Source organism: Colletotrichum gloeosporioides (genome assembly GCF_011800055.1).
Source record: "Colletotrichum gloeosporioides strain Lc1 chromosome Unknown consensus_28, whole genome shotgun sequence".
NCBI classification, from domain to species: Eukaryota; Fungi; Ascomycota; class Sordariomycetes; order Glomerellales; family Glomerellaceae; genus Colletotrichum; species Colletotrichum gloeosporioides.
The window spans coordinates 126,862-147,180 of NW_025544673.1; the positions used below are offsets into that span (position 1 = coordinate 126,862).

Genomic DNA, 20,319 nt, shown 5'->3' on the forward strand with positions numbered 1-20,319 from the left:
GTCGTGCACGCGGTGGGGTCGCGCGTGAACCAAGCTTTTGAGACCCGGTCCGGATTCGGTACTGCACCCCGGTGATGCTCCGCCGGGAGATCAGCCGACGCCCGCCAGGGCCGGCCAAACATGGCATCGACACGCCAGCGTCGCACCGGGTTGCGGGGAAGTGTGATTAGCGCATGTGTGCCTGTGCCTGCCTCTCGACTCGCCCACCCATTTCTAATGACATAGTGCTTCAATGGCTGCAACCTCGGAACGGCTTTGGTATCCCAGAAAGGCTGTTGATGGTGAACACATGAGCACTACACCCACAACCTCCACCTGGATATTGGCGGGCCACTCACACCGTTCGGGGCGAGGACCAGGACGCAAGCTTCCAATTGAAGGAACCACTAATTCTCCGGCCGAGGGAGCCGGTTGTCCGTCTAGTCTACAGGCTGAAAGCGCACGAACGAAGGGTTTTGGGGAGCGGTGCGAAGCGGATTCTGAGGTGGGGATGCCGGAGCCGAGTGGCCGCAAGTGATGATGGCGCGGAACTGATCAATTGTCTGTTGCGAGGCATGGGAGAGTATAACTACGACCCCAGGTAGCGCGATGTTTGGGCGATTGGGACCTCTCTGGTCAGGGTTTGCAATTCTGCTACCTCGTTCACGATCGATACAGCGAGAGAGAGCATTGTTCTGATCCGACTTACACGGCCATCACCATGCGTCTGCTTAACGGCCTCACCTCTCTCCTTGCGGGAGCTGGTCTTGCAAAGGCCACGCTCCAGATCATTCCCGGCGGCACTTGGACTGCGGTAATGAAGCCCATCTTGATATGGGCCTTGCCCTTGGCCACAATAATAAACTGACCGTGATTGATACCAGACAAACACCGGCCGGCACATCCAAGCCCACGGCGCCGGCATCACCAAGGTCGGCTCGACTTACTACATGATTGGCGAGGACAAGACCGAAGGCTCGGCTTTCCAGAACGTAAACTGCTACTCCTCGACCAACCTCGTCGAATGGACCTACGTCGGGGCCCTGCTCTCGCGCACCGCCAGCGGCGACCTGGGCCCCAACCGCGTCGTCGAACGGCCCAAGGTCATCTACAACTCGTCGACGCGCAAGTACGTCATGTACCTGCACATTGACAGCAGCAACTACGGCGAGGCGAAGGTCGGCGTCGCCACCTCGGACACCGTGTGCGGCAAGTACACGTACATTAGCAGTTGGCGGCCCCTCGGGTTCGAGAGCCGCGACATTGGCTTGTTCCAGGACGACAACGGGTCCGCGTACCTATTGACTGAGGATGTAAGATTTTGAATCCCTATGCTATTCTTCTCCAAATGGAATCTGACGAGTTGTATAGCGGCCTAATGGCCTGCGCATCGACGCTCTCACCTCCGACTACCTCAATGTCACAAGCAACGTATACCTCTGGACCACCAACATCGAGTCCCCCGCCATTCTCAAGCGTAATGGCTACTACTTCATGTTCGGAAGCAAACTCACTGGCTGGAACCCCAACGACAATGTTCGTTCTCCCCCTGTCCGTTGACACATTGTCCTTCGTCTCACTCTTTGCAGGTCTACAGTTACGCCACGTCCCTCTCGGGCCCCTGGTCCTCGTGGGCAACTTTCGCCCCTGTAGGCTCCAACACCTTTACCAGCCAGACGTCCTACATCCTGCCCGTCGGCGACATGGTCATCTACATGGGCGACCGCTGGGTCAGCACGAACCTGATGCGCAGCACCTACATCTGGCTGCCGCTCACTATCACCGGCACAACCATCACTCTCGCAGACCGCGTCAACTGGACGCCCAACGTCGCCGCAGGAACCTGGGCAGTCGGACCTTCCGAGACCTCCTATGAGGGCGAGTCGGCCACGCTATCGGGCGGCGCGAAGAGCATTTCCTGCACGGGATGCAGCGGTAGCGCCGCGGCCGGATACGTTGGTGGATCGGCCGGCGGTACGGTTCAGTTCTCGAGCGTCAGCGCCCAGTCGACCGGTCGCACCACGGTGAGGATCAAGCATCTCAACGGCGACTCTAGTCAGCGATGGGCGACGGTGACCTGCAACGGTGTCTCGCAGACCATTGCGTTTCTGCCGACTGCTGATGGCAACACCCCAGGAAGCAGCTCCTTGTTCTGCAATCTCAACTCGGGATCGAGCAACACCATCACCATCGCTAGCACCGATTCATCCTGGGTTGCGGACATTGACCGGATCTTTGTACCAGTCAACTAGTCTTTGTCACAGGTAGCGGTGGGAAGTTACAAGGCGAAAGGACTCCTCTTCGTAATTATGTATATATATTAGGAAAGGGTGACGTACACCATTAAGAACCGAATATCGGTCTAGTTGATCTCGATCACGAAAGGCCCGGTCAAGGGCTTATCAACTGCGATGGTCATGATGGACTCCCGCCTCTTTCCATTCTGCTGTCCGCCACCCAAAAAGGTAATCTTAGACACCTTGAGCGGCGTGCTGTAGCCGAACTCGCCATCAACCGCAACTTTGCCGTCCTTGTAATCGAACGTGACGTGGGTGATACCAGATTGCGTCAAGCTGACGCCATCGTCGAGATACAGCTGGCCCTTGGCAGTTCCATTCCTGTTTACGGCAATGAGAAGCTCGAAGTTCTCTTCCCTGAGCTTAGTGGTCGTCATGGCACTATTGGCTCGCAGGGGCAGCACGGAGCCGCCGCGGATGAAGAGCGGGATTGTAGTGTAGTTCTGCTCAGTCAAAGAGATGACTTCGCCCTTGCCCTGGATGGTCTCATGGGTGTACCAGTCGTAGAATGCGTCGTCGGGGAAGTAGACATCAACAGACGTGGAGTTTTCCTCCGTGACGGGTGCCACCAAGATCGAATTGCCGTAGAAGTACTGAAGATCCAGTCCAAACGACTTCTCATCCTGAGGATACAGATAGAAGACAGGGTTGATGACCGGGGTGCCATCGATTGTCTGCTGGTAAACGGCCGTGTAGATGTAGTCGAGCAGGCGGTAACGGATAGCGATTGCTCTCCTGGCGCTCTCGGCGACGCTATCCCAGAGGTAGAATTCTTGAGAGATGCTGTCGAGAGAATTGTGGTTGCGGTAGAAGGTTGAGAAAGCGGCCAGAGCAGCCCAACGAGCGCATAGCTGCTCGTTGGTGTTGTCACCAAATCCGCAAGCATCAGAGCCTACCATGGGTACCTGGTAAACAGAGGCAAATTGAAGGAGCTGGGAGATGGAGATGCGGTAAAGAGACCAGTTGGACAGGTTGTCACCTAGCCAATGCCCAACGTGAGCACCAGCACCGGCAAAGGTGGAACGAGTGATGATGAGGGGACGGAGGCCGGGGCGACGAGCCTCCATGGCGACGCGAGAGGCTGACGACATCATAGACCCGTACAGGTTGTGAGTGTCATACATGGTCAGACCATTCTGGTGAATCACGTCTGTGTTGACCGTCTTGTTCGAAATGCCGCCGGCAGCCGCGTTGGACTCTGTATCCCACGCCGCCTTGTTGTGAATGGCATACTTTGGGAACAAGAGATCTCTTCCTGGCAGACCTTTCTGGTCACCGGATTCTTGTCGCTCGGCAATAATGAGGTTTTCGAACTTCTCGCTGAAGGGCAAGGTTCTTGGTGATACATTCTGGGCCAAATCTGAGCGCTTGGATTGACTCGAGCAGTTGGCGGTTCCCGGTGGCTGGAAGTCGCACGGCCAGCCAGGCAAGGGACGGGGGTTTTCTCTGACGGGTGGCGGGTCTGGTGGGAAGCCCACGGCAGATGCGTACGGGTCGTCGCAGGGGAAGTAGCATGGGAAGTTGGACGGCTCATTCATGTCGATCCAGAGAGCATCGATATCGACGCCGCTCTCAGCCGAGAAGAATGTGGCGAACTCGTTGTTCCAGTACTTGGTAATGTTCTCGGAGAACCAATCGGGGAAAACAGATACACCGGGCCAGACGACGCCGATCCAGACTGAACCATTGCTGCGCAACAGCCAGATGTTGTCCTCGATACCTCGGAGCATCGGCTCATATTGTTGGTAAGCCACGGCAGGATCTACCATAACAATATAGTGTTGATCATTCTCGTGCAGCTTGTCGACAAGCTGTCGCATCTTTTCGAGAGGGTAACGGTCGGGGTCCAGAGAGAAGACCCTGGTTCGAAAGTCAGCAACACCGAGGTCATCTCTTTTCAAGCGTGACTTACCTGCGTCGATCCATATAATCAATGTCAGTCCACATTGTCTCCAAGGGGATCTCGGCGACACTGTAGTTGTGAACAACCTCGGCGACATCGAAAACATCCCGGTAACCGTAACGACATTGGTGGAATCCGAAACCCCAGTATGGCATCATAGCAGGGAGCCCAGCAACTTGGGCGTATTGCTGTGTCACTTCGACAGGGGAGGGTCCGGCAACGAAGTAGAAGTCGAGGACTCCACCGAGAGTGTTGTACTGAAGGTATTGTCCGGATTCTTCCGTCTTGTTGATGAAGACATCCATGCCATTGGAGTTGAGAAAGAAGACTCCGTGTGTGCCAGTCTTGCGATGCTCATAGTAGACGGGATGGTTTCCGTACAGGTTTGCGCCTGATGGAATGCCGTAGGAGTCTTGAGACCAGAGAGTGCGGATATAGTCTGTCGTGTTCAGCCGGAAAGGGTCTGAGTGCTCGCCCAGGCCATACAGGTTGGGGTTGTCGGGCAGCTTTGTTCTCAGACGAAGGTATTGACTCTCGAAAACGATGTTGGCGCCAGAAGTGTCGAACAGGACCTCGCCAGTGTCGGTTCTGCTGACCGAAAAGGCGAAGGGGTTCTCCGTGTAGTTGAAGTGCAGCTTGGACTGCGCCGCATCAACCCCAGGGCTACTGGGACGGGGAAACACCGACTCGGGCACCTGATACACCGTGTTGTTGGCATCCTGAATCTTGACGTGCAGGCGAGTATCTGGAATGTCTGTTAGGCATTCTCGGACAAAGGCTGGAAGCTGTTACAAGCTATTTTCGATCTTACCAGTCTGGTATTCGACAGTCAGGGCCAGATCCTTCAGGTCGGTCCCATAGGCGTCGCATGGCTCTCCAGCGAGGGAAAGCTGGGCAGTCAGGCCGTTGGAAGATGTCTGGACATTCGAAGCCTGGTAGCCGGGACATTTCGAGAGTGCATCGTCGCTCGGGTAGTCTCGTCGGATCACAGCCGCTGAGACTGCCGTTGTCAGCAGCGCAAAGATGGAGAGGTTTCTCGCCATGGTGAATCTCGGGCTCCGAAGGTGCTGGCGAGCTTGGGTCGAGAAGTGAGAAGACACGCGAACCCGGCTGGAAGGTAACTTTTATACTCTGGGTTGCTTGCAGATCGCTCTAGGTGAAGTTACATCGGCAGGGAAGGTAAGTGAATTCCGCTGGGGAGGTAGAAAGCTCTTTCCAACCGTTCATCCCGAGAGCTCGTACTGCAGGGTAGACGCAAAGCTACCTCACCACTTATCCATCGTACGGACATGCCCGCTAATGAAAGCCGCAATTAGCTTGCGGCAGCATGGGGCAGGCGCATAAAACGTCATCCGGACCTTCATCTGTGGTGGCCAGGACTCCCTGGAGGTTGGGCTAGCATCCAGGGGACTAAGGTTAATTGGTGAAAATGTCTAATTGACAAGTGGTGTGAGCGAGTAATGGAGCGAGGTAGGGCCGTGTACCGTCAGATTCCAAGACCGGCCGCCAGCTTTCGCATCTTTCCCCGCACTCGAGTTCCGAGCCTAGGAGAAATCAGCAAGCGTGACGATGAGCTGCAGTGTGCATCGCGTAGGTAGCATGCGTAAACCGGGAGAAGTTGGAGATGGCAATGGCCGATGGGATGGATAGCTGGGGGCGGGGAAGACTGAGTGTGGTTCCATGCAGCAGGGGGAGGTGGAGGGGGCAAGATGAGCTGCCATTGGTGATGTCAAGCGGAGAAAAAGCAGTGTTTCGTTTCGTTTATTTCTTTCCCGGGGGGCCTGGATCCTTGGCCCGGTTCGGGTGAAGCCAACGGCCCGACTGGTGGCTTGACCGGATGGCGGGGGAGACCACTGAGACGACGACAACAGCTCGACTGCCCCGCATCACCCCGCATCCGCAACAGAGCCGATGACCCTCAAATCGCCCCGGCTCAGAACGCGGAGACTCCGCAAGCTCGTCTCACTTTGGCCTCCAAAAGTTCTTGATCTCAGACCTGTTAGTGACTGCGGTCATGTCGTAGCTGCACCCCGGACAACCATCCATGCGGTGACCGGCTGAGTGAGGGTTCGCGCCGGCCAAACTGTCGGGAGGATCATCTGCATCCACATTTGGTTGATGCTCAGAAGAGTTAGGGTGGATGGAAATCCAGTTGCAGATGGATCTGGCGCCTGTCAATGACTGACCGGCCTGGGTAATTGTTTGAGACATCTATGTTGACATCATTCAAGGTTGGCTTGGAGGCAAGTTAGCCACTGAAACAAGGTTGCAGCGCGTGACCTTCGATTAACGCTCGCTTTGAGCCCTTCGAGATGAATTAAAATTGTTTCTGAAGGCTGATCATAGGTCGTAACCTTTGGAAGCATCTTGTGTCTATTCCATTATTCGAGAAGCCCAATGAAAGTACCTCCCTAATCAAAGACCACTTTGACTCCACTATACTACACAATCAAAGCCTTCCAGTAGAAGCTGTCATCTGAACCTAGATATGGTCACTCCTAATTGTAGATTTGATAGGTCATTCATAGCCTTAACTAAGAAACTGCGTACCAACATTTGATGGTTCTTGTCACAAGTTGGCCACCTTTTTGAAGCTGTCATATCCAATAGTCGGAGTTGGGGCTTCTTAGATCTCTAGACTCACTTGATGATATGGTTCTCACTGAGAATCCAGTCACTGCCTTTAGTAGAGAATGTTCCGTGCTGAACCAAGCACCGCCCGCCCTTCCGGATACCCATGGATCGTGAAGGCACTCACCCGACGACATAATCAACTCTTGGTGCCAGTGAGCTTGGACCGGGAAGTGCCCGCAACCTCAAGATGGCACCAGAATATCTTGTACAGCAGGAGCTCCTCCGAAACATAGCGAAAGAAAAATCTCTGCGTGCTTCATCTCACCAACCTCTCTGCCTCTTGTTCACAATCTGGCCAACAAAAGCCACCAGCAAACAACCAGCTCTTGAATCCGTAGAGGAAGTTGAGCCTTGTAATTGTGACAAAGCTCTTCGTCTCCTTGAAAATCCTGTTCCCCAGAGGTAAGCTACCTTCGAGATGAGAGGTCCCTCTATACTGATTAAGACCCAGTTGAGCTTCCCAGATACCGGCAAAAAGTCCTGCCAAGATGAGCACCGAGGGCACCGATGGTGGTGATGGAGTCCGTCGGAACCTGTGGCCCGCCAGCGCTCAGATGCCGAAGACGACAGAAGATAAGAATGTAGAGGATGTCATTGCTGCAGAGACTCGTCAGCAGTATGTCTCGTCGCCATTCTCGGACAGCGACTCTGCCGAAGACTTCAGTTCGCAGAGCAGCACTAACTGCCCCGTCAATGGCCGCCGCATCCTCAAGCCTGTCTCCCGCAAGGGCCGAGCCGGCAACACAAACAACAATAACCCTGATGTTTTCCATCATGCTAGCCACAACAATACCTGGGTCCCCAAGGGATTCGTTCATGAAGACGCCGACGTCTTCGGCACCCCTACCATGCGTGGTGCTTGTGGTGACCAGTCAACTCCCAAAGCTACGCGTACTCAGCCGGGCAGCGAAACCCCTCGAACGTCGAAAGCCCTTCGACTCCACAACCCTGAGATCACTCGATCTGGTCTCGAGGGCGACGAAGGAAGTCCAGGCGCTGGTCGTATTCTCGACTTCGAGCCCAGCCCGAAGCACTATCTTGCTCTCGGCATGAAGAATAAGATGCTCTCAAACCCCGAGTGGCGCCAAACCGACACCCCGGTCGTCACTCCACGCAAGGCAGGAAAGTTCATCGAAGGTGGTCTTGAGATGCGTGTTCCCGACCGACCCCAATCAGTCAAGACCGCTCCTCCTGTCATGTCATCCCCCGGAAATCAGCTCTTCGTTCACAATCCCATGGGAATGGAGGATGATTCGCCTTCCCTCCGCCCTCTCCGTCGCCAAATGGGAAATCTCAAAGTCGCCCAGCGCCCACCCGAGCAGGCTGGTGTTCGTCCTATGGACACTTTCCTCTTTGCACACGGCGCCGAGCTTCCCCAAACGCCTACCAAGAGAGGCCGAGGAGAGTTTGATAGTACTAACTCCCTCTACGGAAGAGATGTTGCTCGTGAACGGGAGATTCTTTCGCAGTATGCCGTGGCGACTGCCCTGGGAGAGAACCACGACGAGGATGATGATGAAGATGTTGAAATGAGCGAGGAAACGCCCAAGGCGTCAATCCTCAATAGACACCTGCAGCAGAAGTAAAAAGGCGGACAGAAGCTTGGCTACGGTTGGATTGGAGAAATGGAGTGAAGGAGGGCCGGTTACGAGGATTAGGGATTAGAGAAGCCGACCTCTTGTTATAGTATCATCTCGTGCGTATTATTGATCGCTTCCCGACCCACTTTTTCCTTTGTCCACCACTATTTCCACGATTGTAGATGCCGTGTTGTTGTTGGCCGAGAAGAGCAGTCGTTGTTGCATCAATCAATTTATGCAAGTTTCAAAGCAGGATTTATGCACAGGTACGGCTGCACATTGGTTTAGCCGCTTCATCCTAAGCGCCCGCACGGATACAGCGATATCACATCCAAAAAGCGTGTCCTGCAGCAACACACCCCCTTCGCCCTCCACACCTCCAAACCCAAAACGGCACGGATCTCTAGAGTAATTAAGGTACCTTCCACGAACGAGCGCTTCACCCACCTCAGACAAGCTCCACCTCCAAAGGCCAGTCCATCGCTTCTTGTCCCCGGCTTGCGTCCGGAACACCTCACAGCTGCCTGCCAGTTGCGACCACCAGACTGAAGGCCATGAACTTTCCCGCTCCTCCATCAACCACTGGTGATCTCCCCCTCAACCCGATCTCCAACGCGTCCAGTCCAGCTGCCCAACATTTCAGTCAGCAGCAGTACCAAACCCAGCAGCAACAGCAGCTCCAATTCGCTATCTCGCGCCAGCAACAGCAACAGCAGCCCCAACCACAGTACCACCCGGCGCCGCCAAATCCATCTTACGCCGCACCGAGCCCCCTCACACCCGCCCAGCAAGCCCTCGCCCACGCACAGTACCAGCAGCTCGTCCTCATGAACGGAATGAACGGCGGCAACATGCCTGCCGGCATGGGCGGCGTGCCCACCCCGGCGGGTCAGCAGGCCGAGCTGAACTACATCTACGGCATGGTCGAGGAGCTGAGTCGGCAGCTCGCGGAGAACCGTCGCGTGACTGAGGATATTGTCTCTGGTCTCGGCAGGGTACGCAGCCGCGCAAGGACTCAAGGCGTGAACAACGATGAGCTGATTCACAATGCCGCCGACGACATCAACGGTACGCACGAACACCCAGGGGCATGCTCTCCCCAGGCCACCAGCTCCGCAAAGATGCTGACTTGAACGCTCGCAGCTCAAGAACAGAACCTCGATACGCTGATATCTATCCTGTCCGAATCACTCGAAAAGGCCAAGTACAGCCGAGACGCCAATGCCACCCTCCTCGCACAATACGCCACCGTACTCGCCGCGATGCTCAAGCAATTCCACGAATACAAGGCGAAGCACGTCACCGACGTTGCCGCATGGCACCGATCCTACCGCTCCCAGCTCGCCGAAGCACGCGCTGAAAACAGCAGGTTGCGGGAGCAGATCTGGGAGATGCAAGAGCGCGCCGGCAAGGCCAACGAGCTGCTGCGCACGTTCCGCCGCAAGTACGATGAGGACGAGACTAGGTGGGATCGGCGCGTTGAGGATGTTGCCGCGCGCCAGGAGCTGCGATTTTGGAAACGGATGGCCATGCCTGAGGTCGGCGATGAGGATCCTTGCTGGAGTGACGACGACGATCTCATTGACCCCGCTGAGAAGGAGCGTCTAAAGGAGTTGGAGCAGAGGGCTGCCCAAGAACAGCTCGCCGGAAGCCAGCAGATGGGTGACGAGTACTCACGACCCCAGTCGCCCGAGTCAAGCATGATGGGTGGTGTACCGATGCAGAGAGATCTGGGGATTCCCATGGGCATGCCAGTCCCCCCGCCGCGGCCCTCGAGTGCGACTTCAAGCACCGGCTCTTCTGGTCAATGAGACTGGGGAGGGTTGGTGAATCTTTTGAAATGCTTTGTCGACACCAGAGCCAATGAATTATTCCAAATCAAAAGTAAACGGCGTTGGGGATTGGGTCTGGGAAGCCGGAACGCTCATGGGTGAGCGGTCGCATTATACCTCATGTCACGTTTGTCACGCATTACATTGCACCTGGCTGTCATTGTCACGAAGACTATGGAATGACCGAATTGCCTTTGTGATAATTATGCAACAAAGTCTGTTTATACCAGTACTGCTACACAAAACGAAAACTCCGTTTGGTTTCCCTGCGGAAACACCTGAGAGCGTTAAACTCCAGGACCCCAATCGCGAACAACTAAATGGTCTTCTAAATCCTACTCGCAAACATCGTCACTTCTCGACTACTTGGACACGCGTTGGCTGCTCTAGATCCGCGCCGGAACTATCAGCAGTAAGGCGAAGGCCGTATCGCAAATCTACCTCCTCCAGAGGAATGAGCAATGGCTTCTTGGCCTTCTGGATAAAACGCTGGTAGAAGCGGTATCCAAAGTATAGGAACGGAGGAATGACGGTGCCGATATTGTCGCGTACAATGGCTTGGGCTGAATACTTGCCGCCGACGGGCATCGCAGCGGTAATGATGTTCGCCAGAAGACCAAGGATGCAAACAAGCAGACCAACCCAAGCCCCCCAGGTACCGAAAGGTGTTCGCCACAAGAGGGTGGCCTTGTCGTGGCCCTGGGCCGCCCATGCCCTGCGGAAGCGAATGTGGCTGAAGCAAATCGAGGCCCAAGTGTAGTAGTTGCTGGCTCCCGATAGACTTAGCAGCCAGTCGAAGATAGCTTCACCGCCCTCGGCCAGGTTGACGAAGGCGAGCAGGCCGACTAAGAATGTTACCAAGAAGGCATACACCGGCACACCCCACTTGACTTTGGCCCCCCATTTGGGGCCCATTCCCTTCTCGCAGAGAGCTTGGAAGGCTCGACTGGCGGCGAATATGCTAGCATTCGCCATTGATATCAGTGCAACAACGATGAGAACATTGAAAAAGTCGGGAAGATGCTTGATGTTGGCGAGCTGAGCAGCCAAGGTGAACGGGCTGTACTTGGCACCATGACCGGTGGAAGCTAGATTTGGGTCGTTGGAAGGGACCACGAAACCAAGGAGAAGAAGAGCGACAATATAGAAAAAGAAGATTCGTGCAAACACAATCTTGGTCGCCAGAGGTAGGGCCTTTTGCGGGTTCTTGCACTCAGCTGCCGTCAGTCCAAGAAGTTCGGTACCTCCGTAGGACATGCCAGCAGTGCGGAAGACCAAGAAGAATCCAGCCACGCCATTCTTCACGGCACCAGGGTTGACCCAATACTCGGCTCCGGTTCCGTGTCTAGAACTTGTTAGCATCGCTCGGTCTGATTTCATGGGAACTTCTGCTTACCGAGGATCCGTTGGCACCGCGCCGGCAATGATGAAGATAGCTGCAAAGATAAAGACGGCAATAGCGAGTGCCTTACCGATGCCGAATGCATGCTCGAGTTCGCCAAACCAACGGGATCCTAGAAAAGATGATCCCGTCAGAGCAAAGAGAATCGGCGTGATCACATAGGCTGGTTGCAAGTCTGGAACCCAGTATTTGATCTGAGCCGCGATCGTAGTGAGCTCAAAAGGGAAAACAATGAGCCAGTTGAAGACGAAGTTCCACCCCATGGCAAAACCCCACGGCTCTGAGATCATGCGCCTTGAGTAGTCGTAGAATGCGCCAGCAACAGGATACGAAGCTGTGGCTTCTCGTCAGTATAGAGGATGGAGAATGGGAAGCGTTCAACTCACCTGCGAGCTCGCCAAGACAGCCCATAGTACAGCCAACGCCGAGGCCGACAAGGGCAAAATTGAGAACCAAGTTCAGAGGACCGCCAGAGCTTAGAGCACCACCGGAACCCACGAATAGACCAGCTCCAATTGAGCCGCCAAGAGCTATGAAGACCATCTGCCGAATGGTAATGTTCCGCTCCAACTTCTCGCCCTCCGCGGTAATGGGCGCATTGGTGGCATCTCCGCTTGGCGTACGAGTGGCATGGGTGACATTATCGAGGTTGCTGGCCGTCTTTTTCAAGGGCGATACTGGATCATTAAGGGACATGGCTTTTCTGATGATATGGTGGATGAGACGAGCGGTGGCAGGAAACCCGGAAACTCGGTGGGATAAAACAATGACGTTTTGTTGTAAGGTTCAAGAACGTTCGCTGGAACGGAGATTTGAACGATCCAAAACGTGAAAGAGAGATGAAGGGAACAGAGGTTCAACGAGGACGTTGGCCGAGTTTATAAACACGACATGATTGCTACAAACATCGTGGCTTTTGAGGGGAACCTCTGGGGAAGCTGCGGGCATCCCGATAGAGGAAGGTGCGCGTGATCATTCAACGCGTCGTAGATTACCTTGCCCAACGAATCACAGATAAGGCAACACTTGTCGAGGATCTCACGCGGGCCACATAAGGTTCCGGCAAGGCAGGTCCAGCCTCAAAGAACCTCTTCCCAGTGTTGGTCAAGATAGGCGGACGGCTTATCTAGACAATAAATGGAAGGGGCGAGACCGTGATGGCCATCATCAGTCACAGCTTCTTCAAACCCATCATGTTTTGGCCACTTGATGTCATTGACCGATGTGCGGCTAGAGACGCAAGCCTATCCCGCGCTTGTTGCCTTTATATTTCTTGTGCCCTGGGATAAGGGACGAATACTCATCTGCTTCTTATCATCGTACATATGTCATGATGAATGCCATATCATCCTGTTGCAGCTTCCATTTGATATCTTGGGGCGCATGGCTTGCCAAGGTTTATAGGCTTGAGCTTGGGGGCTTTGCGATAACAATAGTGTCTTGTGATCAGCATTTGCTCACTTGGGCTGTGCGTTCATATCCTTCTCAAACACCTGGATGGGTTTGACTGAACTCAGTTTAAGGTCCATCCTTCTGCTTGGGCGCATGGCGCAGTTGTGGATGAGACGTTCTATACTCAATGGACACCTTAGATACCTCCTGGTCAATACGTCATTGTTCGTATGATAGCCAGCATGGCCTGATTAGACATTGTTGTGGGAGACAGGTTTCGGTAGCTGAGTGATTTGGTAATTCTTGTGGTCAAGGAATACCGCAATCATGAAGACTTTCAAGGTTCACAGAGTCCCACGACTGGTGATGCGGCGCGCTTGGTCATCTGAGTACACCTCCAGTTCATTTTCTTGTTTTTCAGAAGCCGGAAGAAAACCAAGCCTCAACTAAAGCCCGCGCCAGGGCTACCGTCAAATCAATGTGCGTCATGCCTCGTAGTAACTCCTCGTTCAGTTAAATGCCCCCCTGAGTATCATATTATACAAGCCTGGGCTCAAGACTATGCAATAGTGTTGTCATCCAAAAGGAAGTTGTCGGTTCAGTAACCGCTCTGCTCACGTCGGTGGCCATCATCATCTTCCTTCGATCCATTGGCGGCCTCCCCTGCGTCCTTGATAGCCTGCTCATCGCCCCTGAGTTTAGCGAAGTAGGATTTGATGTCTTCCGCGCCGATGGCCTGACCGCTCTCAGCAAACTTCTGGAAGAACGGCTTAAGCTGATCCTTGAGGTGGTTGTAGGCCATGACGCCCTCAATGGCCCGAACCCGATCTACATTACGCAGGGCGCTCTCGCCACGCTCGAGAAGACTTCCACTGCCATTGGTAGAACCGCCGTGCTCTGAATTGCCACCATCGGACAGGGGTGGCTCGTATGTCTCTTCCTCTTCAAGAAGGTGAGGATGCGGGTCCAGCTTGGGGTAGCACGACGAACACTTGCAGAGATGGTCACGGAAATTCTCCTTCAGGAAAAGCGAGAACTCCTCTGCAGGTGGCGAGGGCAACGCTTCCCACTTGCAAGCAGTGGTTTTTTTGCTGGCCTCTTCCTTAACTTCAGGCTTAACATTGTCGGGCTGGCCGTCTGTGTCCTCAGGGTCGCTCTTCAATCGCTTAACATCAGATTCGGAACGGTCATCATCAGCCTTGCGTTTCTTGGATGCCTCTTGCGTTACCGCGTCTGGAGCTTTGTCGTCTTGAACTTTGTCGTCTTCAACCTTCTCCTCTTGAACCTTCTCTTGGGCCTTCTGGCGCGAGAGGACGGCAGGCAGGAAGCCCTTGGCCCCAGCGTACTTCTTGATCCATGGGTTGGCGTTGACGCATTTGTAGCAGAGGAAAGCTTCGAAATCATCCTCTCCAGGGAAACCGGGCGGCATCGGCACATCGTCGTCGTCGTCTTCCTCTTCTTCATCCCCAGTACCAGGTGCTGCTGCCCGTGTCGCTGGCTGAGCTTCCGCGTCTTCGGAGATTGTGGGCAATGCTGGCTTCTCACGACCGACTCCGTCGATTTCGGTCTTTGTGTCTTTCTTCATGCCCATAAACCATTCGGGTCCCATACCGACTAGACATCCGGGATGGTACCAGTCTTCACCACAGCCACCAGTCTCAGCCGTGCCCAGGCCTAGGCACTGAAACATGGTGCCTTTCTGCTGAAAGGGATCGTAGTCGCACTCGCATGCACAGAATCTGTTCCTAAAGTTCTGGTTGTACTTGTTGTTTGCGGCCGGCTCTTCAGAGTGCACTCCACCCTTGGTATTTGTCGCAGGGTTGACTCGCAGGCTACACGGGCTGGTCGCAGGGTATCGCGTCGTACCACAATCGCAAGTGAAGTCCCTCTTTGTGAAGATTTCAACGAGAGTATGTTCGCCGTGGCATTGGACAGAGCAGGCGTAACAGACGCCAGCAGGGTTATAGGGATCCTTCGGGTTGGCCGGAGGAGGATTGCAAGTAAGGCAGGCGAAAACGCTCTGTCGAAGCGAGCCCAAAATCTTGGTGCAGTTCTCGATGCTCTGTAGGCAGATATAGTTAGGCATGCTGCTTCCCAGCTACGGGTTGAGTGACGTGACATACGTATGGGAGCGCTTCGCGCGCATCAGCCTCCAGCTGCATTTGGTCTCGGATAAACCTATGAATTGTGATCAGTTCGAATGTTTTGATACGCGAGATAGATAGTAGGAACGCACTCAGCGGCGGTCTGGGAGTCGCTAGACTTTTGCGAAGAGAAGCTCTCACTGCGCGCAGCCTTTGGCGCATGTGCAGGCGCATCAGCGACGGCCGCAGCATCGCTGGATGATGCCGCGGTTGGCGGCTGGGGCGGATCCATTGACATTTCGACCAATTCGAAAGCGAATCAAGTGTAATGAATCGGATCGATGGATGGCAGGCAGACTTTTCTCTCGGATTGAAGATGGGAGATATAGTTCGGAGTGTGGTGTTGTCAAGACTGAAGTAAGGCAAGTCGCGTTGGTCTAAGGTAACCTGTAACTGTAAGATAGATAGGTACGTCAGATACGTACCCCGAGACCTGAGCTCAGCTTCTGGTGTCCGCTGCGACAATCACTTGCAGCTGCCCGCACTGCCAACCCATTTACGCGTCGTCCAGATGAGGAAAGGTGCCACTTTACGCGCTCGCCCCCGACCGCGTTTCTTCCAGGGGCGCGACTGGGTCCAAACTAATTTCGCACTCCAAGTGTTCGTGCCCCCTCTTCCCCATCTCTGCAATCCCCCCTCTCCTTCACCGTTGTCCAGTTTCCTCTCGTCGCAACGCTTTTTGTGCATTTTACAGCGAAGAGTAGCACTTTCGAATGCGTTCTGTGACATCGCAAATATGAGGTGAGCTTTTTATGACACCGTTGCTTCCCCGGGAGTGGTTGCTCCACTGTTGCCATGGGGAAGAAGAAAATCATGGCTCACAACATCCAGTTCCCCCCTCCGAAGCAACTACAGCTCTGCCAACAGAGGAGTCCCCGAGCGGGCGAGTCGCAAGCGTGGTCGTGGCAACGGTGACGATGGCACGTCCTCAATCGCAGCGCCTTCCAGCCCCTTGGCCTCATCTCCACCTGCCCCCTTCGTTGCTCATGGCGGTGACGATGACGAGGACATCGAGGACGACCCCGAGATCCTCGATGACCTCGACGACATGGACGAGATGGCCGAAGACGACGTAGACCTTTTCCGCGAGGGTTTCGAGCGCGATTACAGGGCCAAAGAAGACGATCGTTACGAGGGTCTCGACATCGACGATGACGGCGACTTTGATGACATGGATTTGGGTGCAAGGAGACGACTCGAATCTCAGCTCAACCGCAGAGACAGAGAAGTTGCCCGCCGCCAACGCATCCCCGCCGCGTTCCTTCCCGGTGAAGACGATGAAGGTGACATTGATCTCTCGGCCCAGCCCCGCCGTCGCCGTCACCACTACGACGAAGACCCTGATGAGGATATGGACGCCGACATTCTGGAGGAGGAGCTTTCTCTCGAGGCTTTGCAAGATGCGAAGGCTGCTAGTCTGACCGAATGGGTTTCACAGCCAAACGTCCAAAGGACCATCAAGAGAGAATTCAAGGCTTTCTTGACGGAATATACCGACGAACACGGCTCTTCGGTCTACGGAAACCGCATTCGCACCCTCGGTGAGGTCAACGCCGAGTCCCTCGAGGTCTCTTACGACCATCTTTCCTCCTCTCAAGCACTTCTCGCCTACTACTTGGCCAATGCTCCGGCAGAAGTCCTGAAGCTCTTCGACGAGGTCGCCATGGATGTCGTTCTCCTACATTACCCCGACTACGAGCGCATCCACTCGGAAATTCATGTGCGCATCTTTGACTTGCCTGTTCACTACACTCTGAGACAGCTCCGTCAATCGCACTTGAACTGCCTGGTGAGGGTCAGCGGTGTTGTCACCAAGCGAACTGGTGTCTTCCCTCAGCTCAAGTACGTCAAGTTCGATTGCACCAAGTGCGGTATTACTCTTGGGCCATTCCAGCAGGAGTCGAATGTTGAGGTCAAGATCTCCTATTGCCAATCTTGCCAATCCCGCGGTCCTTTCACGCTCAACTCGGAGAAGACGGTCTACCGCAACTACCAGAAGCTCACTCTTCAAGAGTCTCCTGGCACCGTTCCAGCTGGCCGTCTTCCTCGTCATAGAGAGGTCATCCTACTATGGGATCTCATTGACAAGGCCAAGCCTGGCGAGGAGATTGAGGTCACCGGAATTTACCAAAACAACTACGATGCCCAGCTGAACAACCGCAACGGATTCCCTGTTTTTGCCACTATTTTGGAAGCAAATAACGTCGTCAAATCTCACGATCAGCTGGCTGGGTTCCGCATGACGGAAGAAGACGAGCAGGAAATCCGCAAGCTCTCTCGCGACCCGGCTATCATCGATAAGATCATCAACTCTATCGCCCCTAGCATCTACGGTCACACGGATATTAAGACAGCAGTAGCTTTATCCCTCTTTGGCGGTGTTGCTAAGGTTGGAAAGGGTGCCCATCAAGTCCGTGGCGACATCAACGTTCTGCTTCTTGGTGACCCTGGTACCGCAAAGTCCCAGGTTCTCAAGTATGTTGAGAAGACGGCACATCGCGCAGTTTTCGCGACTGGCCAAGGAGCCAGTGCCGTCGGTCTGACGGCCAGTGTTCGTCGGGATCCTATCACTTCCGAGTGGACCCTTGAGGGCGGTGCTCTCGTATTGGCAGACAAGGGCACCTGCTTGATCGATGAGTTTGACAAGATGAACGACCAAGACCGTACGTCAATCCACGAGGCCATGGAGCAACAGACCATCTCCATCTCAAAGGCCGGTATTGTCACAACTCTGCAAGCTCGATGTGGCATCATTGCCGCAGCTAACCCCATTGGTGGGCGATACAACTCAACCATCCCTTTCTCGGCCAACGTCGAGCTTACTGAGCCAATTCTTTCTCGTTTTGACATTCTGTGTGTGGTCCGGGACACTGTGGAGCCTTCAGAGGACGAACGTCTCGCTCGTTTCATTGTCGGATCTCACAGCCGCAGCCATCCTGCATCCTCGCAGCCCGCCGCGGACTCAATGGATGTTGAGCAGGAATCCGAGAAGCAGGACACGCAAGCTGAGACGCAGAAGAAGGAAGGCGAAATCCCTCAGGAACTTCTCCGCAAGTACATCTTGTACGCACGCGAGCGTGTCAGTCCCAAGTTGTACCACATGGACGAGGACAAGGTGGCACGTTTGTTTGCCGATATGAGAAGAGAGTCTCTTGCTACTGGCGCGTACCCAATTACAGTAAGTATCCCACGATAGACGACCAGAATCTCTGCTGATTGTGTTTCAGGTGCGCCATCTCGAAGCCATTATCCGCATCAGCGAAGCGTTTTGCAGGATGAGGCTGTCAGAGTACTGCTCAGCGCAGGACATTGACAGGGCAATCGCCGTGACTGTGGATAGTTTTGTTGGCAGTCAAAAGATCAGCTGCAAGAAGGCCCTGGCTCGGGCTTTCGCCAAGTACACCTTGGCAAGACCTGGTGGAAACTCGCAAAAGAAGTCGGGAATTGCCAGCCAAGGATCAAGGAGAGCAGGCACAGTACGAGCATAAGGACGAGGAAGCGAACTATTTTGGGGTCATGATTGTTTGTTTATGATGCGATGGGCGGAACTTTTCAGATGCCCAGCAAATCAGGCTGGCGGCGACTGGCGAAGAGGCGAAGTGCACATGCCTGGGGCGGGCAAGGTTTGATAGATGACACTAGGTAATGTGAAAATGGCTGATTTTCTTGTCACAATTGCTTGCGCCAGGGGCTGGCCGAAGGAAGCGCATGATGATGGACAAAAGTTGGACGAAATCCGATGACAGCGGCAGTCCGAGTCTGATGACAGGATCGGACGAACAGCCTCGAAACGGAGGGTTCTATGCGGAAGCTAAGGTAAGCTTAACGTGGGGATGATGATGAGGATTGATTAGTCCCGCATCGAAGGCTAGCACGGACAAAATTAGAAACGTTTAAAGAGCTGCCTGCGCTGTGGGTGACTTGATATGTCGATTCTGTCGACCAGCTACATACACAGCCTCAATTCGCCTAGCAATTCCTTTCTTTGCGAGATTTGGCTGCATAATCCCCCAACCCGCGTACAGCGACTGCCAGACATGTCGCGGTGAGCGGGCATGCAGCCCAGGGCACGTTTGAATTGATCAGAACCAAGGCTCGCGTACATGAAGCGTACCCCGGTCAAGTTCAGGTGCCAGAGTCTCGGGTCTTGCTTGGTAGTATTGTGCCTCTTATTGCTCCAACACACACATGGCTCGATGGCTGTGTACTTTAGCAACCAACAGTAATGGAAGCCCGTCTTCCAATATCACTCCACTGCCTCCTCTCCCTGCGTCGTCGCTGACAAGGGTCAATGATTGCTTCAGGAAACCAACCCCTTCTCGCTCTCAACTACGCCGCCCGCAGCGCCCTGTTGCTAGATCCCTACTTTTCACCAACATCAACACCAGCACCACAGCACCAGAGCACTGATCTCTAAGGTTCTAGGCACGAGGCCAGGATCCCCATTAATCCCACGCAGATTAAGTCACTTTGAAGGGTTGCTCATCTGCAGGTTTCTAGGCAGGATGAGGAAGTGATCCCCAACATGATGGATGGGGGGCCAGCCGCACGCGACGAAAGAAGTCTTCCGTCGCCGATGGGCAGCCGAGCCCGCAGCTGCGGCGTCGACGCCGGCGACTAGATCAGTTTGACCAGTTCTCCGCCCCGAAGGATCAACTCTGAAGAGCTTCCGTCGTGCCCCTGCTAGCCGATGCTCTTGTCATGGCTATTTTTCGCTTCCTGGCTCTTATACCACTCCCCTCCTTTCTACAACCTTGGTCTCACAAACCCTCTATCATGGCAGCATCTACTCCCAGTCGTTTTACTCCTCGTGCCAAGTTTTCTCCCTGATACTCTGATTGTCTTTCTTCCCTGGTGCGAAACTGTGCCTTACTTCCGAACCCGTAAACCGCAAAGAGCCAACCAGACGCCGACAAACAGGACGAAAACCTGGTTGAATCTCAGACGTATGCGCCCTCCCGAGTATCATATATAGCTACTGCTTTGTCCCTTCCCGTCGCATCTGTACCACCGGCGCCGAGATCACGCAACGCGAGACACTCACTACGGCTTCAACGCAGACTAGTGTCCGCGCGCTCCCCGACGATCGTCACCCCTTACCTCCACGAACATTCCAACCCGTCCGTTTGGCGCCACCTGTGTCCCCTCGTTTGCCA

The 20,319-nt window shown here is 54.4% G+C and overlaps 7 protein-coding genes across 7 annotated transcripts; 4 read left to right on the forward strand and 3 right to left on the reverse strand.

Annotated features, from left to right (window-relative positions):
• Positions 1-700: 700 nt before the first annotated feature.
• GCG54_00011943 (uncharacterized protein) lies at positions 701-2,231 on the forward strand (the record flags this gene model as incomplete). Its single annotated transcript, XM_045411831.1, has 4 exons — positions 701-793; positions 864-1,292; positions 1,351-1,515; positions 1,569-2,231. 4 exons carry the CDS (start codon positions 701-703, stop codon positions 2,229-2,231), a joined length of 1,350 nt encoding a protein of 449 aa, XP_045266704.1.
• Positions 2,232-2,341: 110 nt separating this feature from the next.
• On the reverse strand, positions 2,342-5,222 carry GCG54_00011944 (putative alpha/beta-glucosidase agdC; the record flags this gene model as incomplete). The annotated part of the gene is made up of 3 exons (XM_045411832.1): positions 2,342-4,136; positions 4,189-4,924; positions 4,991-5,222. 3 exons carry the CDS (start codon positions 5,220-5,222, stop codon positions 2,342-2,344), a joined length of 2,763 nt encoding a protein of 920 aa, XP_045266705.1.
• Positions 5,223-7,301: 2,079 nt separating this feature from the next.
• GCG54_00011945 (uncharacterized protein) lies at positions 7,302-8,399 on the forward strand (the record flags this gene model as incomplete). The annotated part of the gene is made up of 1 exon (XM_045411833.1): positions 7,302-8,399. The coding sequence occupies one exon, from the start codon at positions 7,302-7,304 to the stop codon at positions 8,397-8,399; it is 1,098 nt and encodes a 365-aa protein (XP_045266706.1).
• Positions 8,400-8,947: 548 nt separating this feature from the next.
• Positions 8,948-10,204, forward strand: GCG54_00011946 (uncharacterized protein; the record flags this gene model as incomplete). The annotated part of the gene is made up of 2 exons (XM_045411834.1): positions 8,948-9,461; positions 9,537-10,204. The coding sequence occupies 2 exons, from the start codon at positions 8,948-8,950 to the stop codon at positions 10,202-10,204; spliced, it is 1,182 nt and encodes a 393-aa protein (XP_045266707.1).
• A 372-nt stretch (positions 10,205-10,576) lies between these two features.
• On the reverse strand, positions 10,577-12,323 carry GCG54_00011947 (General amino-acid permease GAP2; the record flags this gene model as incomplete). Its single annotated transcript, XM_045411835.1, has 3 exons — positions 10,577-11,570; positions 11,622-11,961; positions 12,014-12,323. 3 exons carry the CDS (start codon positions 12,321-12,323, stop codon positions 10,577-10,579), a joined length of 1,644 nt encoding a protein of 547 aa, XP_045266708.1.
• A 1,294-nt stretch (positions 12,324-13,617) lies between these two features.
• Positions 13,618-15,401, reverse strand: GCG54_00011948 (Protein mlo2; the record flags this gene model as incomplete). Its single annotated transcript, XM_045411836.1, has 3 exons — positions 13,618-15,081; positions 15,143-15,197; positions 15,256-15,401. The coding sequence occupies 3 exons, from the start codon at positions 15,399-15,401 to the stop codon at positions 13,618-13,620; spliced, it is 1,665 nt and encodes a 554-aa protein (XP_045266709.1).
• Positions 15,402-15,899: 498 nt separating this feature from the next.
• GCG54_00011949 (DNA replication licensing factor mcm2) lies at positions 15,900-18,651 on the forward strand (the record flags this gene model as incomplete). The annotated part of the gene is made up of 3 exons (XM_045411837.1): positions 15,900-15,904; positions 15,995-18,341; positions 18,391-18,651. 3 exons carry the CDS (start codon positions 15,900-15,902, stop codon positions 18,649-18,651), a joined length of 2,613 nt encoding a protein of 870 aa, XP_045266710.1.
• Between the last annotated feature and the right edge of the window lie 1,668 nt (positions 18,652-20,319).